The 27,090-nt window shown below is 39.6% G+C and overlaps 1 protein-coding gene across 1 annotated transcript in view; it reads left to right on the top strand.

Annotated features, from left to right (window-relative positions):
- The window catches only part of LOC134531584 (uncharacterized), a 916,155-nt gene that overhangs the window by 409,872 nt on the left and 479,193 nt on the right, over window positions 1-27,090 (top strand). Inside the window, exon 7 of the mRNA XM_063367300.1 lies at window positions 16,044-16,256. Within this exon, the coding sequence (XP_063223370.1) occupies window positions 16,044-16,256 (213 nt within the window). The remainder of the gene's footprint in view (window positions 1-16,043; window positions 16,257-27,090) is intronic.

The raw sequence follows: 27,090 nt of genomic DNA, 5'->3' as shown, positions 1-27,090 counted from the left end.
TAATTTACAATTCTGACGAAGTGAAGCAAACTGTTAAACACTGTATCCAGAAATCTTTCAAGAAGTGGAGGTTTATATCAGTAAAGGTTCTGGTGGGTCTCTGTCTAGTTTAAACCGATTGGATCTAAGAATTAGTAATTTTACACCGATGCAGAACTAAATGATTATAAGATTGCTGGCTTTCGCAAGTGTTCGTGTAGTAAAATATATATTATGTAATAAATTGACATCGCCCCAAGTGTCTCCTCGGCTCCTTCAGGCGGTTATGCCTCATCAACGTCCTCTCTTGCAATACTAGTGCACCGACTGTGAAGTGAAGTGCGATGGTCAGGGACGTACCCGCGTGCGCCAAAGTATGCCAGTGGGCTTCTTTTTGCGTGTTAATATGTATGCTTTTTATGTAGTTTTAAATGGTCACAAGCCTCAACAGTTAGTTATGTTTTGTAATCTTAACTTATTAATTCATGTGTAAATAATACTGTGATTTTTCTCAAGTGCTTTTGCCATGCTAGTAATGTAATCGCAGCCTGGTGCGTCGTGGAGCGGGCCTCTCCCACGCCGGCCGATTTCCCCTCCCCTCCTCCGTGGCCTGCGGGCCACGGTCCGCTGGCGGGCGGGGAAGTGCAATGGTGTTCTGGGCGCGATCGAGAGCAGACGTGCACGCCGCTCCGCGCTGCTTGTGAGGCGCGTCTTTTCAGCTCGTAGTCCGACGACAGTGAAACATCACGGGTTTTCGCTGCAGCCGAGCTGCATCCGTTGTATCGCTCACCGTATTGAGTTTTACGAGTTTTCCGGGACGTCACCAGACGAACGTCATAGGCCGTATACGCGCAGTTACAGGCCGCCGAACCTCGCAGTCAGTACGAGACTCTTACGTGACGGACATCGCACGCGCTGCGCATCGTTACGGAGCAATCTTAATCGGAGCCATTGTTACGGGAATAACTTCCCAGTTTGTGTCGGGACGTGTTAACGGACGAGACTTTCTTCCGGGAGTCCGGGTCGTAGCAGGGAGGGCGCTCATTCCGCGACGGGTCCGCCAGGCTGCGGCAGGCTCTCTAAGCGACAGTAAAAGGGGCTCGTGGAACAGTCAACACCGAGTTATCCTTGGAACTGCCTACCATTCTTCCTCCTCACCTAAAACTCCCTCCAGGTACCGTATTTCCCGGTCCCGGCCACGTTGGCCTGGACCCACACCTCACCGACGAGAGCTGCACGGGCAAGACAGGGCAATTACACAAACAGGGAATCAGGGACCTAAAGCCGAGGGACGTCATTTGGTGCCCAACTAGTGTGGCCGTAAACACACACGAACGCACGTAAGTGTACACGGATGCACGTAAGCGCACGCAGACAGGACTGAGGCAGGTGCGGCCACGCGGCGCGAGAGCGACACGAACCCGAGACGTCGGCGAGAGTTATCAAGGCGCGGGAACGTCGCGAACTGGATAAGTTCGGCGCAAGATAACGTGACGTGAGATCGGTGTGAACCGGAGACGGCGGGCGACGCGACAAGGATCGTTGGCGTGACAGATATCATGACGTGGGAGCGCCACCAACCTGAGACCGCGACGCAGCAAGGATCTTCGGTGCAAGTTAACGCCGCGGGAAGACACAGACTGTATTACCGATCAGCGAGACACTCCCGATAAGCATGGACGATTTCCAGGAAGCGTACGAGACATGGGCGGAAGCGGACTTTCCAGAGCCCGGCGAGAGCTGCGAGCACTTCGCTGATTATGAGTGCGGACTTTGCTTTGAATACCGGGCGTATGGTAGGACGATGTGCGGTGCGGATTCATGCCCCGGCGGGACATCTGATGGGTGGATCTGCGAGACGTGTGGGAATCTATGGCAAGGGAGTGTTCACAACTGGTCGCGCAAGAAGAGGAATGGATGTCCGGCTTAACGAGTGACCAGTGCCGAGTGAAGCAGTGTGTGGGTGTTGCCGCAAGTGTCTCGACCACGAGGATCGAGTGGTCACACTGGGCGGACTTCGACACGCTGCAGGAGTCAGCGATACTCCCGATGCCACTGCAACCGACGCCGCCTCCGACGCTGCCTCCGACACCGCCTCCAACACAGCCCCCGCCCTATAGGGTGGAAACGCCGAGTGGAAGGACATCGCTGCAGACGGAGGAAGCTGCACCCGTCCAGCCCCTGTGGTACGACTGGCACACGACGTCTGGGTGGATACGGCAGGCCGACTCAGACGTGCCGCCCCTGACGCCGCCGCCCCCAACTGCCGTAGGGGCTCACGAGGGGCCTATGTGGTGCGAACCGGCCGTGCTGCCACAACTGCTCTGCACGCACGTCAACGAGAGCGTATCACAAACGCACGATACCAAGGGCATGCCACGCCCCTTCCACCTGTCACGCGGGCCACCTAGGAAGCGACGCCGCCCGCTGCCGCCGGCGCCGCTGAAGGTGCCACGCCCCTTCTGCCTGTCATGCGGGCAACCTTGGAAGCGACGCCGCTGCCTGCTGCCGTGCGTGCCGCTGAAGGTGACCACGCCCCTTCCGCCTGTCACGCGGGCCACCCAGGAAGCGATGCCGGTTGCTGCCGCGCTCGCCGCTGAATGTGCCACGCCCCTTCCGCCTGTTATGGGGGATACCTTGGAAGCGACGCCGGTTGCTGCCGCACGCGCCGCTGAAGGTGCCACGCCCCTTCGGCCTGTCACGCGGGCCACTTCGGATGCGACGCCGGTTGCTGCCGCGCGCGCCGCTGAAGGTGCCACGCCTCTTCCGCCTGTCATGCGGGCCACCTTGGACGCGACGCCACCTGCTGCCGCGCGCGCCGATGAATGTGCCACGCCCCTTCCGCCTGTCACGCGGGCCACCTTGTACGCGACGCCGCCTGCTGACACGAACGCCGCTGAAGGTGCCATGCCCCTTCCGCCTGTCACGCGGCCACCATGTACGCGACGCCGCCTGCTGCCGTGCGCGCCGCTTAAGGTGCCACGCCCCTTCCGCCTGTCACGCGGGCCACTTTGGAAGCGACGCCGCCTGCTGCCGCACGCGCCACTGAAGGTGCCACGCCTCTTCCGCCTGTCATGCGGGCCACCTTGGGAGCGGCACCGCTGCTTGACGCTGAAGGCACCGTGACGCTGTCGCCGCCGCCCACCTCGGCCGGCCCCATTGCGACAGGTACGGTCTGCACTGACACCACGAGGACGACGGACTCCCCAGGTTAGTGCTCCAGTGCAACGGCCCAGTGTATCACGTCCATGCTAGTAAATGAGAGGCCTTGTCGGACATAACAGCCTCGTCGGAGGGGGGACATTTGACGTCGACCCAAGTGTCTCCTCGGCTCCTTCAGGCTGTTATGCCTTGTCAACGTCCTCTCTTGCAATACTAGTGCACCGACTGTGAAGTGCGACGGTCAGAGACGCACCCGCATGCGCCCTATTATGCCAGTGGGCTTCTTTTTGTGTGTAAATATGTATGCTTTTAATGTAGTTTTAAATAGTCACGAGCCTCAACAATTGTGTATGTTTTGTAATCGTAACTTATTAATTCATGTGTAAATAATTCTGTGATTTTTCTCAAGTGCTTTTGCCGTGCTAGTAATGTAATCACAGCCTGGCGCGTCGCGGGGCGGGCCTCTCCCACGCCGGCCGATTTCCCCTCCCCTCCTCCGCGGCCCGCGGGCCTCGGTCCGCTGGCGGGCGGGGAAGTGCAGTGGTATTCTGGGCGCGATTGAGAGCAGACGTGCATGCCGCTCTGTGCTGCTCGTGAGGCGCGTCTTTTCAGCTCGTAGTCCGACGACAGTGAATCACCACGGGTTGTCGCTGCAGCCGAGTTGCATCCGTTTTATCGCTCACCGTATTGAGTTTTACGAGTATTCCGGGACGTCACCAGACGAAAGTCATAGGCCGTGTACGCGCAGTTACGGACCGCCGAACCTCGCAGTCAGTACGAGTCTCTTACGTGACGGACATCGCACGTGCTGTGCATCGTTACGGAGCAATCTTAATCGGAGCCATTGTTACGGGAATAACTTCCCAGTTTGTGTCGGGACGTGTTGACGGACGAGACTTTCTTCCAGGAGTCCGGGTCGTAGCGGGGAGGGCGCTCATTCCGCGATGGGTCCGCCAGGCTGTGGCAGGCTCTCTAAGCGACAATAAAAGGGGCTCGTGGAACAGTCAACACGGAGTTATCCTTGGAACTGCCTACCATTCTTCCTCCTCACCTAAAACTCCCTCCAGGTCCCGTATTTCCCGGTCCCGGCCACGTTGGCCTGGACCCACACCTCACCGACGAGAGCTGCACGGGCAAGACAGGGCAATTACACAAACGGGGAATCAGGGACCTAAAGCCGAGGGACGTTAAAATATTATATTTGTAAAAGAACTTGCGGTGTTTTATTCCTTGAACCTGACACTTTTCTGATATTTAAATTAAAATTATTTTTAGCCTCGTTCAGAGATAGAACTAAGTATCGATTCAATATGTAAAGTTATGTTTTAATTTTTTCGGTGATTTTTCGAAATTTTCCCGAATTTCTAGCTAAATAATTAAACGACCTCTAGATGGTGGTCGTAATGGCTTATAGGATGATGGTTAATTTGGAAACTATGCTTCTTTTATGACTTTGTACATTATTATATATTTTTTTTAAATTAAATGTTTTGCAATGTCTAGGGATCGAACCAAGTACGTGAATCGACCGAATAAATCAGTATATTTATTGCCAATTTATTTAATGAATTTTGATATTCTTCCCGAATCTCTAGCATTAAAAGTACGGATTTTCAAGATGGTGGACATTACGTCATACTACCTGATGATATATATGTTATTAAAAAAGTGGTGGGATGTCAGTCTGCCGGTGGCTTCCTTGGGAGGAGGTACTTCACCATTATTATTTTATTTTTTTGGTCTCACCGGGTTCGAACCGAGGACTCAGAGCTCCATGCCGTAAATGTATTTTTTTTAAATTTTTTTATATAATTTTATTAATTGAATTTTTTTTAGAAATTTAAAAAACTTTTCATTAAAATCGTATAACAAATAAATATTTTAATGATGGTGACCGTAGCGGTAATTGCAACGGTGACGTCATAATCCAAGATGACATATTCCATGATGATGTCAGAGGCTTATCGGAAGCAGTAGACATGGATGCTTAAGCCTCTTTATGGACATTTCTAGCCACTGGGAATTTTAAGTACTAAAAACGGGAAATTTTGCCTTGAAATGGGAATTTTTCCCTCGAAAAGAGAAATTGTTATTTTATCAAATTTTTTTAGATTTTTTGGCGGGTTATTTTTCCACAAAAATGGAAATTTTGGTGAATTTTGAGGAATTTTGGCAAATTTTGGAGGTCAAATTCAAGCTAATGGTCAAAGGTCAAAGTCACGGTCATCCAAGATGGCCGCCGTGACGTCACAATCCAATATGCTGGTCGGCTCCTCTGGCTCCTCCTGCAAGTGCCTGTGCCCGGACCGGCTATTACATACTACTTACAGGAATTATCAGGAGCACATTGAGAAAACAATCACACTATTATCAGAAATAACCAGGAGCACACAGAGAAAACCAAAGCACTTTTTCCGTAATATCAGAAAATAAATGATAAAAAATAATAATAATAATAAAAATAAAAACAAAAAAGAATAAAAAATTCCAAAAAAAAACTGTTTTTGCCATCTTGTGAGCTTTTCCGTTGTTGAGAAAGGATAGAGTTCTAGAACAAGCAACCTTGAATGTATGGCTCTAACTACTACCCTCAACACGTAGTGGTCTTGCAAGGCATCCAGGCAGTCGCTGAACGCAATGTGGTTATTGATCACACAGCACTGAATACTTTTGGCTTTTTTTTTCGGTCAACCACTACACCTGTACACATAACCTGTCCCCTGCACTCATCCTTAAACTTCTCAAAGATTTTCTTGTTGACGGGGGAGAAGCAGGTGTGTTTAGGAGGGTAGCAGCTGGTGTCGAATTCAGCCATGAATGAAGTATCGGCTTTGAGGTCGAATAGAAGTCTGCTGTCTGGATCTCATCAATAAAAATGTCTTTGTCCATGTAGGATATATTAATATTATCTTGGTGTCTTCGTTTAATTGTGCTGTAGTGTAACTCATACATTAAGGTTTTTGAAAGGTCGAATACTGTGAGCCCTGCATATATTGGCTTGTCAAAAATTATGGTTTCATTAATCAAGTCATTAAGTCTCAAATTTGGCTCATACATTGTGCGGTCCTTGAAGGATGGGCGACACACCAGCTTCTTAAACCTATTCTTGGAGCACACCAACTTCATTTTAAGCCTACGTATCTGGTTCTTCACACTTTTCCGAACGTGGAGTTCACAGCGAGCTTAAAGAAATTCTTGAATTCATTGGCTGCGGACTGGCGCTTAGTGGTATTGAGCCTAATATATAGCTCCAACCATGCCAACTGCTCAGGATGGATGACTCTATGTATTTAAGTTACTCTCAACCCATATGATACTACTTATTGGAGGTTTTTTAAAATGAACAATGTAGTTCTCTTTATTTTCCAGTATTGTGATCTGCTTAGATTGTTTTGTGCAGCGAGGCACTGATAAATAGTGAGAAATGGCAGGTCATTGTGACTTTTGTGGAGCTCGAGAGGGTACTCCACATCACACTCGATAATGTAGCCTGTAGGAGAATTGTTTGGAACAGACATGATGTCACTGGATGTGTCTGCCCTTTTGATATGGCGAATAGGAAGTTGCAGCTACATGGCCCACCCATACAAATTATTCGCATCCACATATCCCAGAAACAAAGATGACCTGGATGCATTATATGTACATATTGTTAGCCACACAACGGCACTTGATGCTTTGAGCTACACCACCACGAATACCTGCTTCCACAAACATATACATATCGTAATCTGTTAAAAGTTTTACATCTGTGGTACGAAGCATAGCATCGAAAGCGAACCCAGGACAAGAAATGTAGTGAGAGTGGTCTAGACTATATGTCTCCTGGCACAGACTGCGAAAATTCTCAAACACATCTGCCAGGATCAGGACATCTGTCTTTAGATACAGGTCAGTGTAATCCCCCAAAGTAGTACACTGAAACTTGTCCTAGACCTTTAGTGCATGAGCATAATCTGCTTCGGAAATCCCAGAATCAGTCAGAATGTTGTAGAACTCATTTATTGATAGAAGACTCGTTTCATCTAATCAAGCAAAAGAATAATCGAATTCGTTCGGGAAGACCCCCTTTTGGGTAACAATCTCTAGCTCATTAGGTGCGAAAAACTCAGCAGTACTTATAAAATTGTCTGCAGGCCTAAACTCGGCAATAGAAGCGAGACCACGACTTATGAAGCAGAACATATCGACAAATTGGATACTTTACATATTACAAAACTTCTTGGAAAAATTTTCCAGCTTTTCCTCGGAGTTTGGATTATTGAAAATATTTTACTGTCATAACCCAACTTACTAATTATAAAGTTCTAGTCGTGTGCCAGGTTGTGGAAGAATAAAATCAAATTCTTCGGTCTGTGCCTGAGATGGTTGCAGTTATTACATGCACCCTTCCCCCCCCCCCCAGATATTCCCCCATGAAGTGATTGTGATCCCGAACTTTCTTTGCCATTCCTCCTAATTTTCCACTGCAATAACAACACTCTGATGCTTGTAGAAAAGCGCTCTTCTGTCCATGTGAGAGCAGAGTCATGGAACAGACATAGAAAATATTCTCTGTACATCTTGTCCGATTTGAACAATGTGAGAAATGTATCTGTCCTCTGCATCACATCCTCTATGCACTTCAGGTTGGGATGAAAGTGAAAAAGTAAGATTTGCAGGAATTATGGTGTTATCAGCTTTCACATAAATGCAGTAGCAATAGGCCCTTTGCTTCTGATATTGCAACATGTAAGGCTCTTCAGGATTCGGCTGGAATGTATGTATTTTCTCGAGAATAGCCTCAAAATAGCAATACACAACAATAAGGCATCTTATCGGCATGGGGAAAATTTTTGACTGAAGAACAGGAGGCTGACCATTTTCATCAAGTTGCGGTATTTCCATTCGAATGGAAGCATGTTGTTTGCAGAGCTCGTGGCCCACCAATCCTTTCCTGATCATCGTAATTCTTGAAGCATCTTTTGCATACATGATGTGTAGTAGGTTGGAAAAACACCAAGGTTAAAAATTATTGATGGAGGTAAAATGGGACGAATTGTCATTTACCAAGAGTAGAAGGTCAAAATCATGTTCTTTTTCTTTTTGAGTGACTTGCATTGGTACAATGTTCTTGTTCTCGTCTATGCTGTAGATATTGACAGACACACCAGGAGTTTTTTTCTACCAGAGGTATTTGCAGGATTGTAGTAGGAAACTCGATTTTCGTGAAGTTCAACTTCTCGTCCAAGTCATTGAAGAGCTGATTGACATGTTCAGGATTCTTGCCCTCTACATACTCGACTAGAATAGACAACTTCAAATACACTTGGTCATCTATGATTTGTGGATTGATCATATTTTTCTTTGATGCAGGTAGGCATTTCGAAGTGGATCAAGCTTATTTATTCTCAGTTAAAATCGCTTAACAGGAGCGAAAGTCGATCGAGACCCTTTTTCCTTGTGGTCTTCAACCTCCTTGCAGATTTTAGGGATGTATTCAGTAATGGCATCCTCCACCTCATGAACAGCGTAGAGGGGAACATTCGTGGTTTTGAAAGCTCTCTTGTCTTCACTGGCATCCACTGGCTTTTCATAATCGCATGCAAGCATAATGTAGTACTTGGACGAACTATTCTTCTTAATCTTCTCCACAAGTTGACTTATTAGTTTAGTAGTTTAGCCCTGATAGAGTGGATATATGAACAATGGCAGAACTGGTATTATTTTCTGCCACATAAGCCTTCAGACTACCTCGGAATCCAACTTCTGCAAGGATGAAGCTGTGGGTGTAGGCCAAACCCGCCCTGACCACCACATTTGTTCGGCTCGTGCTAGTTTTAGGTGTAGCTGCAGGCTTAAGAGCTGCCACCCTCTGCTTCTTGGATGGATGTGGAGCAGGTTTCTTGCAGACTTTGGTATGTGCTTAAATATTGTCAGCCCTGACGAAATATTTACCGCAGTTTTCACAAGAATGCACTTTGCAGTTAGGGTTGAGACCGCAAGCTCTCTTCTCATGACGTAGGGCATCACTAGCATAGGCAAAGATCTTGTAACAGAAGCAACACCGGTTGGTTGATTTCATGGGGATATCACCAGAACATATTGTAAGATTCTGCAGCTTATCGCTGCATGCAACCATCTTGAAACACAAGTGGCACTGATGGATGGTGCATTGCATGTGGTCGGCACACTGACGCTCGTGCCGGTAGTGGTTGTTGCATGCCATAATGGTAGCCGGACAGAAACGGGATTTCTGCATAGTAGATGCCAACACAGCAATCCATATTCTTGTCTCGACACACAGAAAACTGAAGGAAGCTCGACATATAGAGAACTATAAAAAAATAATTAAGAAAACGATGTAGCTGGCTGTTACATGAAAGGATTTGCACACACACCTCAAACCTACAAAATACAAAGCTATTAAACTAAACCATGCAATCCACACATAATCCACATATAATCCACACCCAATCCATACACTCCACACATATTCTACATACCATCCACACATAATCCACACACAGTCCACACATAATCCACACACAGTCCACACATAATCCACACAAAACAAACACATAATTTACACTCATTCCACACATTCACATAATCTACACTCATTCCACACACAATCCACACTCAATCCACACATAATACACACAATATACATAAAACCATACACAATTAGAAGGAAACTAACTGATAGACATTCAATGTTAAAAAAACATGTGTCATACCTGAGAAAATTTTTAAGTGGAACTGTAGAAGATGATGTAGCATTAGAGGTAGAAATCTCGGTAGCTTGCGCAGCCAAAATCACAAACGAACTAGCTCACACAACTCTACGAACACAATGAAGCTCGGGCAGCTAACCATACCATTTTATAGTTTTGGAACTGCATTTTTAGAACAGCCAATAAGAACAGAGTATGTTTGATGAATCCACCGATGGGAATGAAGTTTGTGGAGGTGACAGGAATTTTTCGGTAGAGCAGTATCATAATCTTCGGTAAAACCCAGCATGACTCATATGCCGGTCATGGCAAGTCTGTGAGGGGTGGGAGTGGAAATGAAACAGTGACTTGACAGCCTAACATGACTAGCCACTCGCGAGGTCCAAGTAAAGCTGCTAATGACCTAGGTGATAAGAGATAAGGTAGCGAGGTACTGCCATGCTCGCGCCCAAGAATTTATGAGAGCATGAGTTGGTCACAGGAGGATCATTAAAGTCACATCAAGAGACAATCGGGCTGCAGCCATAACTGTTTCGTAAAACTTTTGTAGCAGGCTCGCTAATTCTCGACATAGTTTCGCCACCAGGCTCTCGGGGAACAGACAGCTAAACTACATGACAATACTTGAATATATATATATATATATATATATATATATATATATATATATATATATATATATATATATATATACTAGCTGCAGTACCCGGCTTTGCCCTGGCTGAACAACGGGTGATATATTGTCCGCGAGTTACAGAAAAATGGATAGCGATATGTCCAGTGTGGTGGACATTAAGAAATGACACATAATTACTGTTTGTGTATCTGTGACCTATGGTTTTCTGTTTACCCATGGCGATCGGTTGAAAGGTTTAGAAATTGATGCGCTACAGCGCCATCTAGTGGCGAGTTACAAAAAAAATGTTAGCATAAAAACCTTCTCCATGATAAAAACACTTCGATGTGCCAACTTTCATGGCGATCAGTCAAACGGTGTAAGAGTTTATCGACGACATACATTCCAACATCCAATTTATATATATTCTTATATTTCGAAATTTTGGGGCTTTCACTTTTGCGGAAAGTGGATGTTCAGGACCTCGAATGGTTTGGAACACTCCATCTCGAAAGAATAGATGTTTGAAATTCCTGAAATTGTCGAAATTTTGGGGCTTTGTTCCCAGAGGGGGGCGGGGGGTTCGAGGACACTGAATGGCTCGAAAACACTTAAAATCGAAAGAGATAGATTTTTCAAATTTTTTAAACTTTCGAAATTTTGGGGCTTTAACCACCTGGGGGGAGGGGAGGGGGGGGGTTGACGTTGAGGACCCCGAATGGCTCGGAAACACTCCAAATCGAAAGAGATATAAAGGAATATAAGAATGTAGGCATTTACTGTACTCCTATCTACCATAATAACAATATTGACAAATAGAAAGCTTATTACCTACCTATTAATAATTATCTAAATAAATTAATAAATAACTCTATGTTTAAGAATTTGCGTACATACATAATATTAAACTTCAAACTATACACACCAAAAAAAACTAAGGATGTTTGTGAAACTATATTTATTTGTCATAATGTTTAAAACATTTGTAGGATTTCTTTATATGTAAAACTGTGGTGGCAATATTCCGCTTATCCAAAGGAGTATAGAAATTAATAGAGACATCACTCTCTGTACACACCACAAATCTTTGAATTAAGTATAAAAAAAACGTAGTCCAAAATGAAACAAAAAGTATAAATAACAACTAATTTGACAAAAAAATTTATACAACTGGAATGACAATGTTAACATCCGCCTGAAATTTAATAGAAATAGGTAGGTAATAATATATATAAGGAATTAAATGAAATTAAAACATACATAAATAAAATTATCTCACAATCAACCAAACATAATGTTTAATATGAAATAAAGGAAGATGGCAATTACACGTAACTATTCTAATTAATAAAGAAAATCAACTTTCCTGAAATAGTAAATTTCAAATTTTTCAACAATATATTACATAATTGATAAATATTTCTGGTCTTCGGTCTCGGCAGCCCTAAGACTCTTGACGCTCAGCAGATAAATTATAAACACTAAACCAAACTCTTTGCAAATAAGTAGGTACTGTAAAAAAATAACAATATTGACAAATAGAAAATATTAGTAGGCCCTACCAACCTATGAATAATTTATGTACCTACATAATATTAAACTTGAAACTATCCACACAATAAAAACCTAAGAATGTTAGTGAAACTAATTTTTTTTTATTTGTCATAATACCTAAAATACGTATGTTTCCAAAATGAAACAAAGTATAAATAATGACCAATTTGACAAAAAAAAAATTGTACAACTCGAATGACATTGAAAACATACACGTGAAATTTAAAAGAATTATGAGTGCCCTAGGTAGGGAGGAAAAATATATATAGAAGAAATTAAATTTAAAAAAATGGGTGCGTGTACTTAGGTACGCGCATGAGAAGTTATACTTCTTTGGCATCATTAAAAAATAGTTTTTAATTGCATGCAAAAATATTGCGTGGAGTCCCTCTGCGCGGAAGAAGTGAAACTTCGTAATGTGGAAATGAAAATAGGAAGGGGTAGATATTGATTTTTAGTGAAATCATATTGTATCAAATCAAACAAAAAAATAAAGGAAATAAATTTGTAACGATTCATAGATTGATTTTCAGAGACAGAGAGAGAGAGAGAGAGTGAGGCACCTATTGAATGTCTATAAAACTAAGTTTTTTATGAGAACAGATTTTCATGAAATAAATCATGAAATCATTCAACGATAAAAGCTGTTAGTTTATTTAATTAAGCGTACGGGTTCGCCCCAAGGAGAAAATTGACGTGGCGAGACCTTGTGGACATAGAGAAATGACACACTCACTATTTATGTGTCTATGAAACATGATTTTTTTCTGCAATTTAAATTGTAATATACAAAAACGGTATTGAAAATTGAAACAAATATGGCGACACTACAAACTGTCAAGAGCTTTTTTTTTCTTACTCTCTACTTAGTTCCTTACAATAGCAAAACGTAACGTAATGGCTTGAAAGCTATTGCTCGGCAGACATAGAGGAATGACACTAACAGTTTGTATATCTATGACACACATTACATTTTATAGTTTTTTCTCAACTCAGAATCGAGATAAAATATCCAATTGTGAATCTAAACCATCCTCGAATCCCCGTGAACTCACACACAAAATTTCATCAAAATCGGTCCAGCCGTCTAGGAGGAGTTCAGTGACATACACACGCACACAAGAAATATAAAGATAAGGAAATAAATAAAAATAAATCGGATTAGTTTCAAATATTTATTTAAAAGTCAGAACACATACATATATATGACATATGTACTTTTATTGAATAATTTAATTTTACAGACACAAAAACGTATATTTATTCTACATTTATTATCTCCGATATTCGTTTTTATATCTAATGCATTTTATGGCATACAATCAGGTGAACATCTACAGTATAATTATATATACTCGTTGTTTCGAAGCGTAGGAAGTACTCGTAAATTTAAAATGTTTTAAGAGGTTTTGCAAGGACTTATTCTTTCTGATACAATTTTCGTTTGTTGGAAGTTTGTTCTTGCGTGGTTTGTATATCCACTTCACTCGTAGTCATACATACATTTTGTCAGAAGATTGTAGAACTGAATAGTAACACACTCAGGTGAATGAAGATGTAGTTTTTCTTGATTCTTAGCGAACTCAACTACTTGATCGATTGAATTCGGAAGTTATGTTTCTTCCCACATTTAAAAAACAGGACACTGTCCGTAAATTTTACAACTAACAATATTTTTACAATAAGAGTAGCTCACCTGTTTCACACTGATGTACGGATTTGCAGGATGGAACGTCTGCATGCTGAGGATTCTAAATTCATGCTGAATACTGATAAGCTTTTACATAAACATGACTGGTTAAAACCTGTCTTTATGACTCGTCGCTTGAAAATAAAGGCAAGCAGTCGGCGAATACATTTACAGAAACCATTATGGGGATGACAAAGAATATCACAATTAATATCGGTAGAACTTGTTTCTGTTTTGGTCTCTTGAGACTTAGAGTTAGTATTTAAAGAATAAATATTGAAAATAGCACATATTGAATAATCACAAATTTTAAGTTTCAAATATGTTTACTACTGATTTACCGCCATGCAAATAGCCAACATGTAGCCAATATTACACTGTTCAGAGAACACAACATATTCATCCAAACACTAAGTAATGGTTGTACATATATCCCTTTAATAAAATAAATAGTCTTTATCATTACTGTAGCGGAACATTTTAAAACTAAGACACTAATCGATATTACACATTATTTAAAACAGTTCACGAATTTTCTTCCACCAAGCTCCACTGTGTGGTGTTGAATGCATGTTTTGCTCAGCCTCGACATTGGCGAAACACTCGATGCACTGCAGATAATACACTAAATCAGGATCTTTTTTTTTAAGCTGGTAGGTAAATAGTTGAAAACTCAAAAATTTTAGGTAAGAAGGGTACTTCTTCTGTTTTGTCGAGTTCAGTAAGCATACCACACTTCCCAAATGCTAAAATTGAAGATATTTTTTTTTTCGTAGAACATTTTTTGTCGTTGCACAATCAAGTTAGTCTGACACATCCATGGAACTGTTGGAACTGGAGTCATCCTCATCACTGGAAACAGCCCAGCTCGACTTATCGGCCGACCACTCATCCAAAGCTGTCGAGTTGCACTCTGCACACTGCAACCTCCTTTAAAATCGGTGAAATTTGTGCAATTTATCTGCATACTTCACAACAAGATATGCAAGTAGCTGGCAGCAATCCTCGCTTTGCAGGTCAATAATATTAAAACTGTCTGCAGTACTTCTGCAAATTTTATGTAGCCAGAACTTCTACTTACATTACAATCAGAGGACTGACTGCTTGCGAAAATAAGCCAGCAGAAGTATGTCAAGAATATTTAGATAGAAATATTAAACTCAGTTTTCACAATTTTGAGACTTAAAATTTTGTTCTATGTTGTAATTGTATGGAATTTTAACACCTTTTAAATAACTTACGAGTTCTCTAGGAGGTTTTAAATCCTCTAAATTATCAAAGCGAATTGCATTTTTACCTCATTTCACATAATATGCTGTCGAATAACTACCTTTGTTTCTTTTACTGTCTAAAATAACAATTGATGATTTGTTAACCCTAGGTATTGCTGGAAGTCCTTCTCTCGTAATCACACCTCTAAACTGCTTGATTTTTTTTGTTTATGAACATATTTTATTATTTCTGAGTTTGATTACGGTCGGGTCGGTATTGAATTTATTATTTCTTTTTTTTTTTCGATGTAGGTATCTTTTGTTTCTTGACATTTCCAGGACCCATTTGCCTGATATGGACGTAGAAACATACTTTTTTTCCGTTTTTTGAACCTAAAGACAATTCTCGTTTTGACGTCTGGCTTCTTCCAAGTTTTCTTATTGGTCTTTGCTGAATTAATTTCTCGAGCCACACCACTTCCTGCACTGACCAATCCTGCTAGTGCAGTCATAGTAGGAAGAATTGTAAGGAATCCACCCTTCTTGACTCGATTCTTAACAGTTTTCTTGACTCTTTGTTTTCCCTTAGTCCCATACCTAGTTTCACTTTTGAATTCACGATTTTTGAAACGGCAAATGAATCTTTTTTTTTTTTTTTTTTACCTAGTTTACTATCTCCCACTTTGTAGAAATTCTCTGCTACCTACGATATGATTTTTCCTGCCTCGTGTCTGTCTTTTATATCGACACTTTTACTTTAAACGAGATCGTAGTTTTTGCCAAAACCATCAAGTTTATTAATACCTTTATCCCTCCGCTTAAGTCTCTTAGCTAATTTCGTACCTGATCCACAAAATATATCCTGAAATATGGAATTCCAATTGAAATTTGTATATTCAACTTGTTACCAGTTGCCAAGTAACTTTTCCCCTAAGTTTGCAATCATAATTTGTTTTAGTAGTTGTTTTTAATTACTATTTAATACTTTTTGTAAGTTTTATTTTTGTTAATTTTATAATTACATTATTATTTTTTGCAATTTTTTAAATAAGTTTATGTCATTTTTCTTGTAATTTGTAATTTCCCGGGGCGCTTGGTAAATATTCTCGCTTCAGTTGTTTTCGGAACGAGCCGAGTGCGCCCGAAGACGGACAAGAAGAAACGAGCAGCGGCAGAGTGTGCTGCGGTGCGAACTATCGGCGGCCCGGGCACTTGTTATTTGGCCGGCTGCGAAGGCAGAGGCGAGGACTGCCCGCGACGGACGAGGCCGAGGAACTCGCACCACGAGTCACGAGGGCCGCCTCTGGACGCCTGCGTCGTGGAGTGAAGTAAGGTTGACACTCACAAATAGATTTAAGTCGTTGGGAACAGAAAATACGCAAATTTGGAAGGGAGGATTTTAGTGTGACGAAGCATGCTGTTGCTTTGAATGGGACAGCAACGAGAATTAACATTTGTAGATTTGTTCCAGAATTTTGCTACGGACGTTTATTTTGCTAAAAAAAGGGATTGAATAAGCTGTCTTGCAAACAGGAAAATATCTGATCGATTATAGTAAATTAGGTTCTCGGCCTTCACAAACTGTGACAAATTGGAAACTGTTAAATTAACAGTTGAGTGTTGGTTTGGCGTTTATGAAAATACTGTGTGCACAAACCGTAAATTGAAAGTCTACGATTTTAATGTAACTATTACGAATTACGCGTAATTTAAGTCTATGAAGGTGCGTGAAAAAGATAGTTGGGCAAGCGTGCTTATAGTTGAACTTGAAATTTATGAGGAACAGAAATGGCCTTATGAACTTAGCTGCAGTAGCGCTCCATTAAAATTATAATATTTAAAATAGTGTGTTAGATTTATTTTTTATTTAGCCTGGTAATGATATAATAAGTTCTCGTATTTATTATTATTATGTTTATATGGGCGCCACACTTTAACATTACTATATTAATCATAAATATTTCCACTGCTATAAGTGGTTTTCAATTGCGGCTTATGCCCCAAGTTACCCATTTCCAATCTTAATACACTGAGAAACTAGGTTGCTTACCCAAAACTCATATGAAATCACATAAAATATAAGTATCTATATAGTTAGGTTGGGCACAAACGAAATCAAAAGTTCATTTATGATAAATAATAATACTTAAAAGTGAATTAAAAATCAACTAACTCAGTTACCTCGGATCACACAAGAATCTTTAAATCGAGACTACTAGGCGAAAGTTAAGCTAATTATGTTGTGCCATAATAAAAACCAGAGGCATTAACAGGAACAATAAGTTACTAGGCCGAAACAGTTAATAGGAGGGGCTCACTGAACACATAACTTCAGGCCTAAATACATTAAACTTTAGTACCTTATATTTCCGTAGATAAAGGTAGCCCCGGTAATTAAATATTACCGTAACATTCGCCCTGGCTCAGGGGCGCAACAGTTCACTTATTCAGTGAAATATCAGCTGAAAATATAGCTGAATTCCGCGTCGGAAATGTCCAACGCGGCCACACACACCAGCCACAAAAATGGCACCAAACAAAAACTTCCTTCTTCATTGTTCTCTCCAAAATTATCAATTTTTTTAACAATGCCTTAATTTTCCATTTAAAAGGTCCGCCGATCCATAGACAAATCACCTTCTCTTAGTCACATATCTTTGCCCAACATTAAAACATAGAGAAATAGCTACTGCTCTGAGCAATAAACTCTAGAGATTATTACAATTGAAAGACATATAAACAAACACTGAAAAATACTTAAACTAATGTTTCAGTGTTCTGAGATAATTAGTATTATCACAGATGCCGCTCTCGGCCTTATTTCACACCAAAATTACCTTAAAGTTGGTTTAATTTAGGTCGTACCATAATTTCAAATTCAAACACTGAAACTTGACATTTGCCAAAAGTTGGTAACACTGCGTTTCGTGACAGTTGAGAATCGTAACGGCTCACACCATATTTCTTCATCCTGGGAGCAGGCAGCTGCTATCAACAAGTGTCTGGTAAACAAACACCCGGCGTCGTGGATCGAGGTGTCTATTACCTCGCTGAAGGTCTCGGGAACAAAGAAGAAAACTCTTTCTGTCGCTGGTTACAAGGTAGGAGTTGATTCTGCAGGGAATTACGAGGCTGCTATCAACAAGTGTTGTGTGGCGGGTACTATACAATACCGCTCAATGTGCAGATACACGCCGTCGCTGGACGCTGTCGGCCGGGACGCCGTCCAAGCCAATGACAATCACTGATGTCACCACATTGACATCGTGATCCAGGCTAGCGAGGACTGTGGCAGCCATTCCAGACAACCCATGCCTGGATATACCTCTCGGCCGCTCCACCCCAGGCCTGCGGTGGGACGTCATGCCCAAAGCATGACAGACATGGTGGACGCTGTCACTGCTGATGCTACTACCCCATGCAGTAGACGAGGATCAAGAAGAATTCATCTCGGTCCGTAGTTCGTCCGCGCACTCGTGTACACTATAAACACTCATTAAACTGTTATATATTAGCCTCTGAATGCACCCGCGCTTTTTAACTTTAAGCGTCCAAGTGAACTACCTCGTACAGTTTATTCTCCATTCACTGCAGACACCGGAACGTAAAAATTCTTCTTTACTTGCTACCCTAACTAACCTTAAATAATGGGTAAGCAACCTTGGTTTAAAATAAACAATATAACTCTAAAATAAAATAACATAGGCCTACTTAATAAAAATTTAAAATCTTAAATTAAACACTCATAATTTGACACAAATCATACTAACCAAAAATTTTAAATAAAATAAGCATAATTCATTAACATAATAACACAACTACATAATATAGTGGAAATCAGATGTGGACTATTGTTGAGACTGGGTATTTTTTCCCATGTTCATGATAAAATGCTGTGTACATAAATGTGATAATTTTTACTTGTCTACAACAATAGATTATATTTACACAAATGCCATTTAGTTATTTTGGCTGAAACCTAGCCAAAGAAAAACTTTGTTTTATTACAATTGGTATCATACCATCAATTTAAATAGTTGTTTATTAAACTTCATTATAAACATTATTATTTTAGTACATTAGTTTTATGGCAGAAATAATAACATTTCCTGGGATTCTACCTATAACAATAAACATTTGTTTCATTATGATATATATATTATGTTTACAAGCAACTTGTTCTTAGAAAAAACTTCAAACACAATAATATTGATATGCACATATTAATTAAATATTTACAGTGATTATTAGAACTTCATAAATGCCTTGCTGGTATATAGGAATAGCACATTCCTGGTCATTACAAACAAATACAAACATTTTATAGATATTTGCACTGACATAACATTGATATGCACATATTCTAATATTTTACAGTTAACATTAAATCACATTTTCACATCACTAGCTTTTTATCATTGCTATTAATTACAGCACAGATATTTAATAATATTTTGTCAATTAACAAATAATAACATTCTAGACTCATCACTGAAGAATCTTTTCACATCAAGAAATAGACAGTGAATTACAGTGTTTCAACCTGAGTGCTATCTGTGGGATGTAAACAAGTGAAATTCAACGATTAATGTGCATTTTTCTTTCTTTTCAAAATTAATCTAAAGAGAAGTGAAGGTGGTCTCTCTAGCCAGCTATATAGCTAATTCTTTCTTCAGGTGTGATATCTAGGAAGTTGTGGATGAAGTAAATATCCACTTAGATAGGGTAATCCTGTGGGATTACAATCCTAGTCAGCATTATTTACTACTGATTGAAAAGTGTTAGAAATGAGGAATGCCTAGGAAATAGGTAGGTAAAAAGGCTGTAGCCTGGATCATAACAAGGTAAGCCATTATTTTCAATTTCTACAGTGCCTTCTTGTTTGTTTACACACAGTGTGTCAGGGTGTCCGTGTCTACAACAGAACATTGCCTAGGTATACATTAGCACCAATATACAGCCTGTACTGACAGTGTACATTAAAATTACTCAATTCGTGTGTGTGAACCGAACTATTAGGTGCTGCCAATAAACATGTAGGTACATACAGTACACCAGGTTCACAGTACATCCTCTAGGTCTCTGCCTAAGGACAAGAGCATTTACTCTCGTACTGAACCACATAAATGCTAGGAAGACTATGCTTCACCTAGCCGAAATCAACTGAGTTCACACAAAAAAAAATAACTCATCTGACTAACACCATAACCTTCCGGTATAAATTCACAGTTACACACAAATCCTATTAATAATTATAGGCACAATAACAGTACAGTATACATATAGCTAACTATTTTGTATACTCTGATCTTACATATTTTGCACCACTGGTGCGTGGTAGGCCCTTAAATGATTAATGTTGTAGTTTCCCACATTGATACCTGTTGACACTTCCTTTAAGGTGTAACAGTTCTCCCGATGTACCTGGAGAATCTCGTAGGGTCCACTGTAGAGTAGGAATAACTTCTTCGTTACATTCGCCCACTTGTTGCTTGTTGGCGCAGTCCTTAACAGCACAAGGTCACCGACCTTAAAACGGTTTAGCTTGCGCCTGGTTTTCCGCTTCTGCCTATTCCTGGCTTCTAGGTGTAGCTTTGCTCTAATTAAATCCTCAATTTCTTCCCTGCTAGGAAGTTTATCCTGATCCAGATTCTCGTCGCAGATGGGTAAATATTGGTTTGGTATCGCCTCCGACCGAACCAGGCAGATGGCTTCATGAGGGGTGTACGTCGGTATGATTAATTTTACCCCTCTGCCTAGTTCGAAGATTGTCGCCAATCGGTTCTAGTTTAACGCCCGCTGACTGACGTTGTTAGTCAGCATGGCGCCTGGTGTTCCGCTGGTTCGTTGACGTGGTGGGATCGGTGTTTGTCGCTCGAAGTATCCCAGCGGTGGGAGTGCAGGAGGTGGTGTGTTGTAGGCGGTGAAACTCGTCGATTGCAGTGACGGGACGGTTTCTTCCGCGCGGGGATTGTAATGGTGTGGCGGTCGGTCCTGACACTCGTGACGCTGTGACCTTGGTCTCTCATCACGGTGCTCGCACCTGGGAAGCCGTTGTTCTTCGTGTTGCGATCTCTTGTTACGGTGTTGTTCATGGTGGCTCGGCTCGTACTCGTCACTACCGGGACGACTCCCGCCCCAGAAGTTCGAGTTATGTATTCGATTCTGCCGGTTGTTCTATTTCCCGGTGCGGTGAAACTTCCATTTGGCGGTGTTGACTCGTATTTTGGGCTGTTCCCCGCCACGCTGCCACTGTTGATAAAGCGGAGGTGATTTCTGAGCCTGTGCCTTTTCTGGTTCAGTGGTATTAATCCGCCCCTGCTGCTCTAGCCTGGCGAATGCCAGTAACTGTTCTCTAAACTCAGTAATATTCAAAAAATTCCTACCAGTTAACTGTAACTGGTACTTGTGGGATAGTTGTCCAAGAAACATGGAAATAAATTCCTCGTCATTCATTGGTAGGTCTAAGTACCGGGTACGTTCAAACATGCTCGAGAGATAGGCTTCCAGAGACTTATGTTTTTTATAGTCGAATTTTTCCCCATGCAGCCTGGCTCTTAAGTGGCCCTGTATTCGCACACTCCAGAATTGCTGCTTAAATTGGGTATGGAAGTCTGCGTATGTGTGGGTCGAAGTTTGTATTACTTCCCACCAGTAATACGCATGTTCGCGGAGGGCAGTATTCAGGCATTTTAATTTCTCCTCGTCATTCAGCTTAAACATGGCTGAATACTCCTCAAATTTTTTTAAAAACCGCATGGGGTTTTCATTTTCCCCACCTGCGAAACGAGGCATTGCCTCTGACCACTGTCTGGCCGGGTGGTGCATAATGGCCACTTGGTCAAGTGCAGGAGAAAGGCTAGAATGTGCTGCATGTGGTGTAGTAACTGGTGAAGCAGTCTCTGGCACGTTACTAGGGATAGCTATGGGCGTAACTGCGGTAGTGATGGGTCTATCCATCAGGTTGTCCAACCTGAGGGTAAGCATGCGATTTTCCAGATTACCTACTCGCTGTTCTAGTTGGTGTCCTAGCTCGTCCGTTTTGTGTGAAATTTGTGCCATTTGTTCGTGCACCTGTTGACTAGTGTGGTCCAAGCTGCAGTGGTTTTGTGCAGCCTGTTGGGCCACTTGTTCTAAGCGTTCTGACACACTGCCTAACTTCTCCTGTATCTTCTGTGTGGTGTCTTGGCATTGATTCTGAAGCTGGGCTAATTTCTGATCAGTGTTAAACTCTAGTGTTGTTATCCGGTTGGTTACAACTGATACTGACTCCCTAACTTCCTGTAGCTCTAACTTGAGATTACTCTCAAAGCTGAGGATACTTTGCTGTATGCCAGTCAGTTGTGCAGTATAGGAATCTAGCCTGGCACTGGTTTCAGCAGCATTGACATCTAACCTGGCAGTATTAGAGTCTAATTTGGCATTCATTTCAGCAGCGTTGACATCTAACCTGGCAGTATTAGAGTCTAATTTGGCATTCATTTCAGCAGCATTGACATCTAATTTGGCAGTCATTTCAGCAGCGTTGGCATCTAACCTGTCCATGAGTCCCTGGAGCAAGTTATTTAAGTCAATATTGCCACTAGGAGTAGGAACTAAAACTGAGATAGTTTCCAAGTGTTCCGTGGGCTGATCAGATTCGTTTCCCTCTATCTCTTGTGTTACCAGAATAGGAATTGTCTCTCTGTCCTCGGACATGCTGCTGTCCCTAGATCCGGTATTGCCTCGGTTATGACACCTCCCTCTGGTATTCATGATTATACTCAACAAAAATTACTTGACAAAATATCGGGCCCCACGTACGGTCGACACTCTGAACTATTACCTCATGAATGAGTTATAGTTACTATAGGTAATAGGACAACTATTATTATTATGTTTATATGGGCGCCACACTTTAACATTACTATATTAATCATAAATATTTCCACTGCTATAAGTGGTTTTCAATTGCGGCTTATGCCCCAAGTTACCCATTTCCAATCTTAATACACTGAGAAACTAGGTTGCTTACCCAAAACTCATATGAAATCACATAAAATATAAGTATCTATATAGTTAGGTTGGGCACAAACGAAATCAAAAGTTCATTTATGATAAATAATAATACTTAAAGTGAATTAAAAATCAACTAACTCAGTTACCTCGGATCACACAAGAATCTTTAAATCGAGACTACTAGGCGAAAGTTAAGCTAATTATGTTGTGCCATAATGAAAACCAGAGGCATTAACAGGAACAATAAGTTACTAGGCCGAAACAGTTAATAGGAGGGGCTCACTGAACACATAACTTCAGGCCTAAATACATTAAACTTTAGTACCTTATATTTCCGTAGATAAAGGTAGCCCCGGTAATTAAATATTACCGTAACATTCGCCCTGGCTCAGGGGCGCAACAGTTCACTTATTCAGTGAAATATCAGCTGAAAATATAGCTGAATTCCGCGTCGGAAATGTCCAACGCGGCCACACACACCAGCCACAAAAATGGCACCAAACAAAAACTTCCTTCTTCATTGTTCTCTCCAAAATTATCAATTTTTTTAACAATGCCTTAATTTTCCATTTAAAAGGTCCGCCGATCCATAGACAAATCACCTTCTCTTAGTCACATATCTTTGCCCAACATTAAAACATAGAGAAATAGCTACTGCTCTGAGCAATAAACTCTAGAGATTATTACAATTGAAAGACATATAAACAAACACTGAAAAATACTTAAACTAATGTTTCAGTGTTCTGAGATAATTAGTATTATCACAGTGGGTGTAATGTTATAATTTTCTATTAATTTTTTAATGTAATATTATGAAATGTTAAAATCTTTATATATATATTTCTTGTGTGCGTGTGTATGTCATTGAACTCCTCCTAGATGGCTGGACCGATTTTGATGAAATTTTGTGTGTGAGTTCACGGGGATTCGAGGATGGTTTAGATTCACAATTGGATATTTGATCTCAATTCTGAGTTAAGAAAAACTAAAAAAAAAAAAAAACACGCTTTAAAAGCAAAAATTGCAACGCATTATTAGAAGCCATTAAGTTTTGCTATTGTAAGGAACTAAGTAGAGAGTAAGAAAAAAATAAAGATCCTGACAGTTTATAGTGTCGCCATATTTGTTTCAATTTTCAATGCCCTTTTTGTATATTACAATTTAAATTGCAGATAAAAATCATTTTTCATAGCCACACAAATAGTGAGTGTGTGTCATTTCTCTATAAAATTATTTGTGTAGTTTATTGATTCCATAACGAATTTTTTCAATCATTTTTAGTAAAAATTATTCATTTTTTAAATAAAAAAAACTATTTAAAATAAAACTATAAAAAAATTTGAAAAAAATTCTATTAAAAATTATTTACTTTGGAAAAAGTTATTCATTTTAAAAGTTATCAAGCAAAAAAAAATTTTTTATTAAATTTACACGTGAGTTTAATAACAACCAACCTAACCTTAAAAATTATTTGGTAGCTTATTGACTTCATAACATATTTTTCAATTGTTTTTAATAAAAATTAGAATTTTATAACGTGAGTATTATAACAACCAACCATTTTTCAATTGTTTTCAATAAAAATTAGAAAATGCTTATTTAACTAATTTTTCATTTATAAGTAGTTGTTAATTTTTGAATGTTTTACATTCGATCCGGTAGACTGCGCTACCATCGCAGCATCAAATATTAAATATTATTCTATTTTAATTTCAGTTTGTCCCGACAGTTGGTGCTGCGATCAAATTGAGAAAAATATTTGAAATTTTGTGTTATTATTGTGTTCGTTTAAGTCGTGTGCTAATTAAAATATTAACTATGAATAGAAATTGATGTTTGAAGAGTTTTGAAGTGTTCCTAAAAAACGATACTTTTTGCGAATTTAGGGTGGAATCGAAGTAAGTATATATTTTGTATAAATTTTGTATAAATATAAATACATGTGAGTTTTATAACAACCAACCTAACCTAAAAATTTATTTGTGTAGCTCATTAATTTCATAATAAATTTTTTAAATTGTTTTTATTATTTATGTTTTAAATAAAAATAATTATTAAAACATTAGAAAAAAATTCTATTAAAAATTACATACTTTGAAAAAATATTTCTTTTTCAAAATTATTGATTTCATAACATATTTTTCAATTGTTTTCAATAAAAAATAGAAAATGTTTATTTAACTAATTTTTCATTTATAAGTAGTTGTTAATTTTGGATTGTTTTACATTCGATCCGGTAGACTGCGCTACCATCGCAGCATCAAATATTAAATATTATTCTATTTTAATTTCAGTTTGTCTCGACAGTTGGTGCTGCGATCAAATTGAGAAAAATATTTGAAATTTTGTGTTATTATTGTGTTCGTTTAAGTCGTGTGCTAATTAAAATATTAACTATGAATGTAAATTGATGTTTGAAGAGTTTTGAAGTGTTCCTAAAAAACTATACTTTTTGCGAATTTAGGGTGGAATCGAAGTAAGTATATATTTTGTATAAATGTTTTATCAAATTTACACTTGAGTTTTATAACAACCATCCTAACCTAAAAATTATTTGGTAGCTTATTGACTTCATAACATATTTTTCAATTGTTTTTAATAAAAATTAGAATTTTATAATGTGAGTTTTATAACAACTAACATAACCTAATAATTATTTGGTAGCTTATTGACTTCATAACATATTTTTCAATTGTTTTTAATAAAAATTAGAATTTTATAACGTGAGTTTTATAACAACAAACCTAACCTAAAAATTTATTTGTGTAGCTCATTAATTTTATAATAAATTTTTTAAATTGTTTTTTATTCATGTTTTAAATAAAAATAATTATTAAAAAATTAGAAAAAAATTCTATTAAAAATTACATTCTTTAAATCGTTTTCGGTGATAATTAAAAATTTTATTTTCAATAAATAACTCATATTCGTTGTGGATTACTTGAGTTTATTTCGTATAGATTTGTTAACAACCAACCTAACCTAAAAATTATTTGTGTAGTTTATTGACTTCATAACATATTTTTTCAATTGTTTTTAATAAAAATTAGAATTTTATAACGTGAGTTTTATAACAACCAACCTAACCTAAAAATTTATTTGTGTAGCTCATTAATTTCATAATAAATTTTTTAAATTGTTTTTTTATTCGTGTTTTGAATAAAAATAATTATTAAAAAATTAGAAAAAATTCTATTAAAAATTACATACTTTAAACCATTTTCGGTGATAATAAATAAATTTATTTTTAATAAATAACTCATATTCGTTGTGGATTACTTGAGTTTATTTCGTATAAATTTGTTAGCAACTACCCTAATATAAAAATTATTTGTGTAGTTTATTGATTCCATAACGAATTTTTAAAATCATTTTTAATAAAAATTATTCATTTTTTAAATAAAAAAACTATTTAAGCAGTATGTAAATGGGCATACTGGATCAGGCTTCAGGCTGTGGTGCCGGTGCCGGTGTCCGCCATCTTGGATTGTGACGTCACGGCGGCCATATTGGATAAGCGTAACGGGACACAGTGTAACTGGACACATCATAACGGGACAAGTAGATCATGGCGGCCATTTTGGATCCGCCATCTTGGATCCGCCATTTTGGATGACGTCATTGTGTTCTAGAAAATGCCGGTGATGTGTTTTCCGCCATATTGGATGATGACGTCACCGTTGCAATTTTCGTTACGGCCGCCATCTTTAAATTTGGACGCCATCTTGATATTTGGACGCCATCTTGAAAATCTTTAATTATTATCCGATTTTAATGAAAAAAATTCCAAAATTCATCAAAAAATTAACTTATTCGAATTCTGATTGATTATATCGATCACCGTCCTCGGTTCAAACCCGGTGAGTCCAAAAAAAACAAAAATGGCGACAGACTCCTTCCTCAATGGTGGATGCAGGCAGACTGACTCCTACCACTTTTTTCAAAACATATATATCGTCAGTTGGTATGACGACATGTCCGCCATCTTGTCTTCATCTGCTGGAGACCACCATCTTGTTTTCGTCTGCTAGAGTGTGCCGATAACATGTAGTATAATTATCTGGTCACCATACTTATGTCCTCAACTGTCGACATTGAACATTGACCTTGACCTTTGTCCTTGACCTTGAACTTTGACCTTGACCTTGAACTTTGACCTTGACC

This window comes from Bacillus rossius, chromosome 5, assembly GCF_032445375.1.
Source record: "Bacillus rossius redtenbacheri isolate Brsri chromosome 5, Brsri_v3, whole genome shotgun sequence".
Classification (NCBI taxonomy): domain Eukaryota; kingdom Metazoa; phylum Arthropoda; class Insecta; order Phasmatodea; family Bacillidae; genus Bacillus; species Bacillus rossius.
This window is presented reverse-complemented; position numbering and strand designations above follow the sequence as displayed.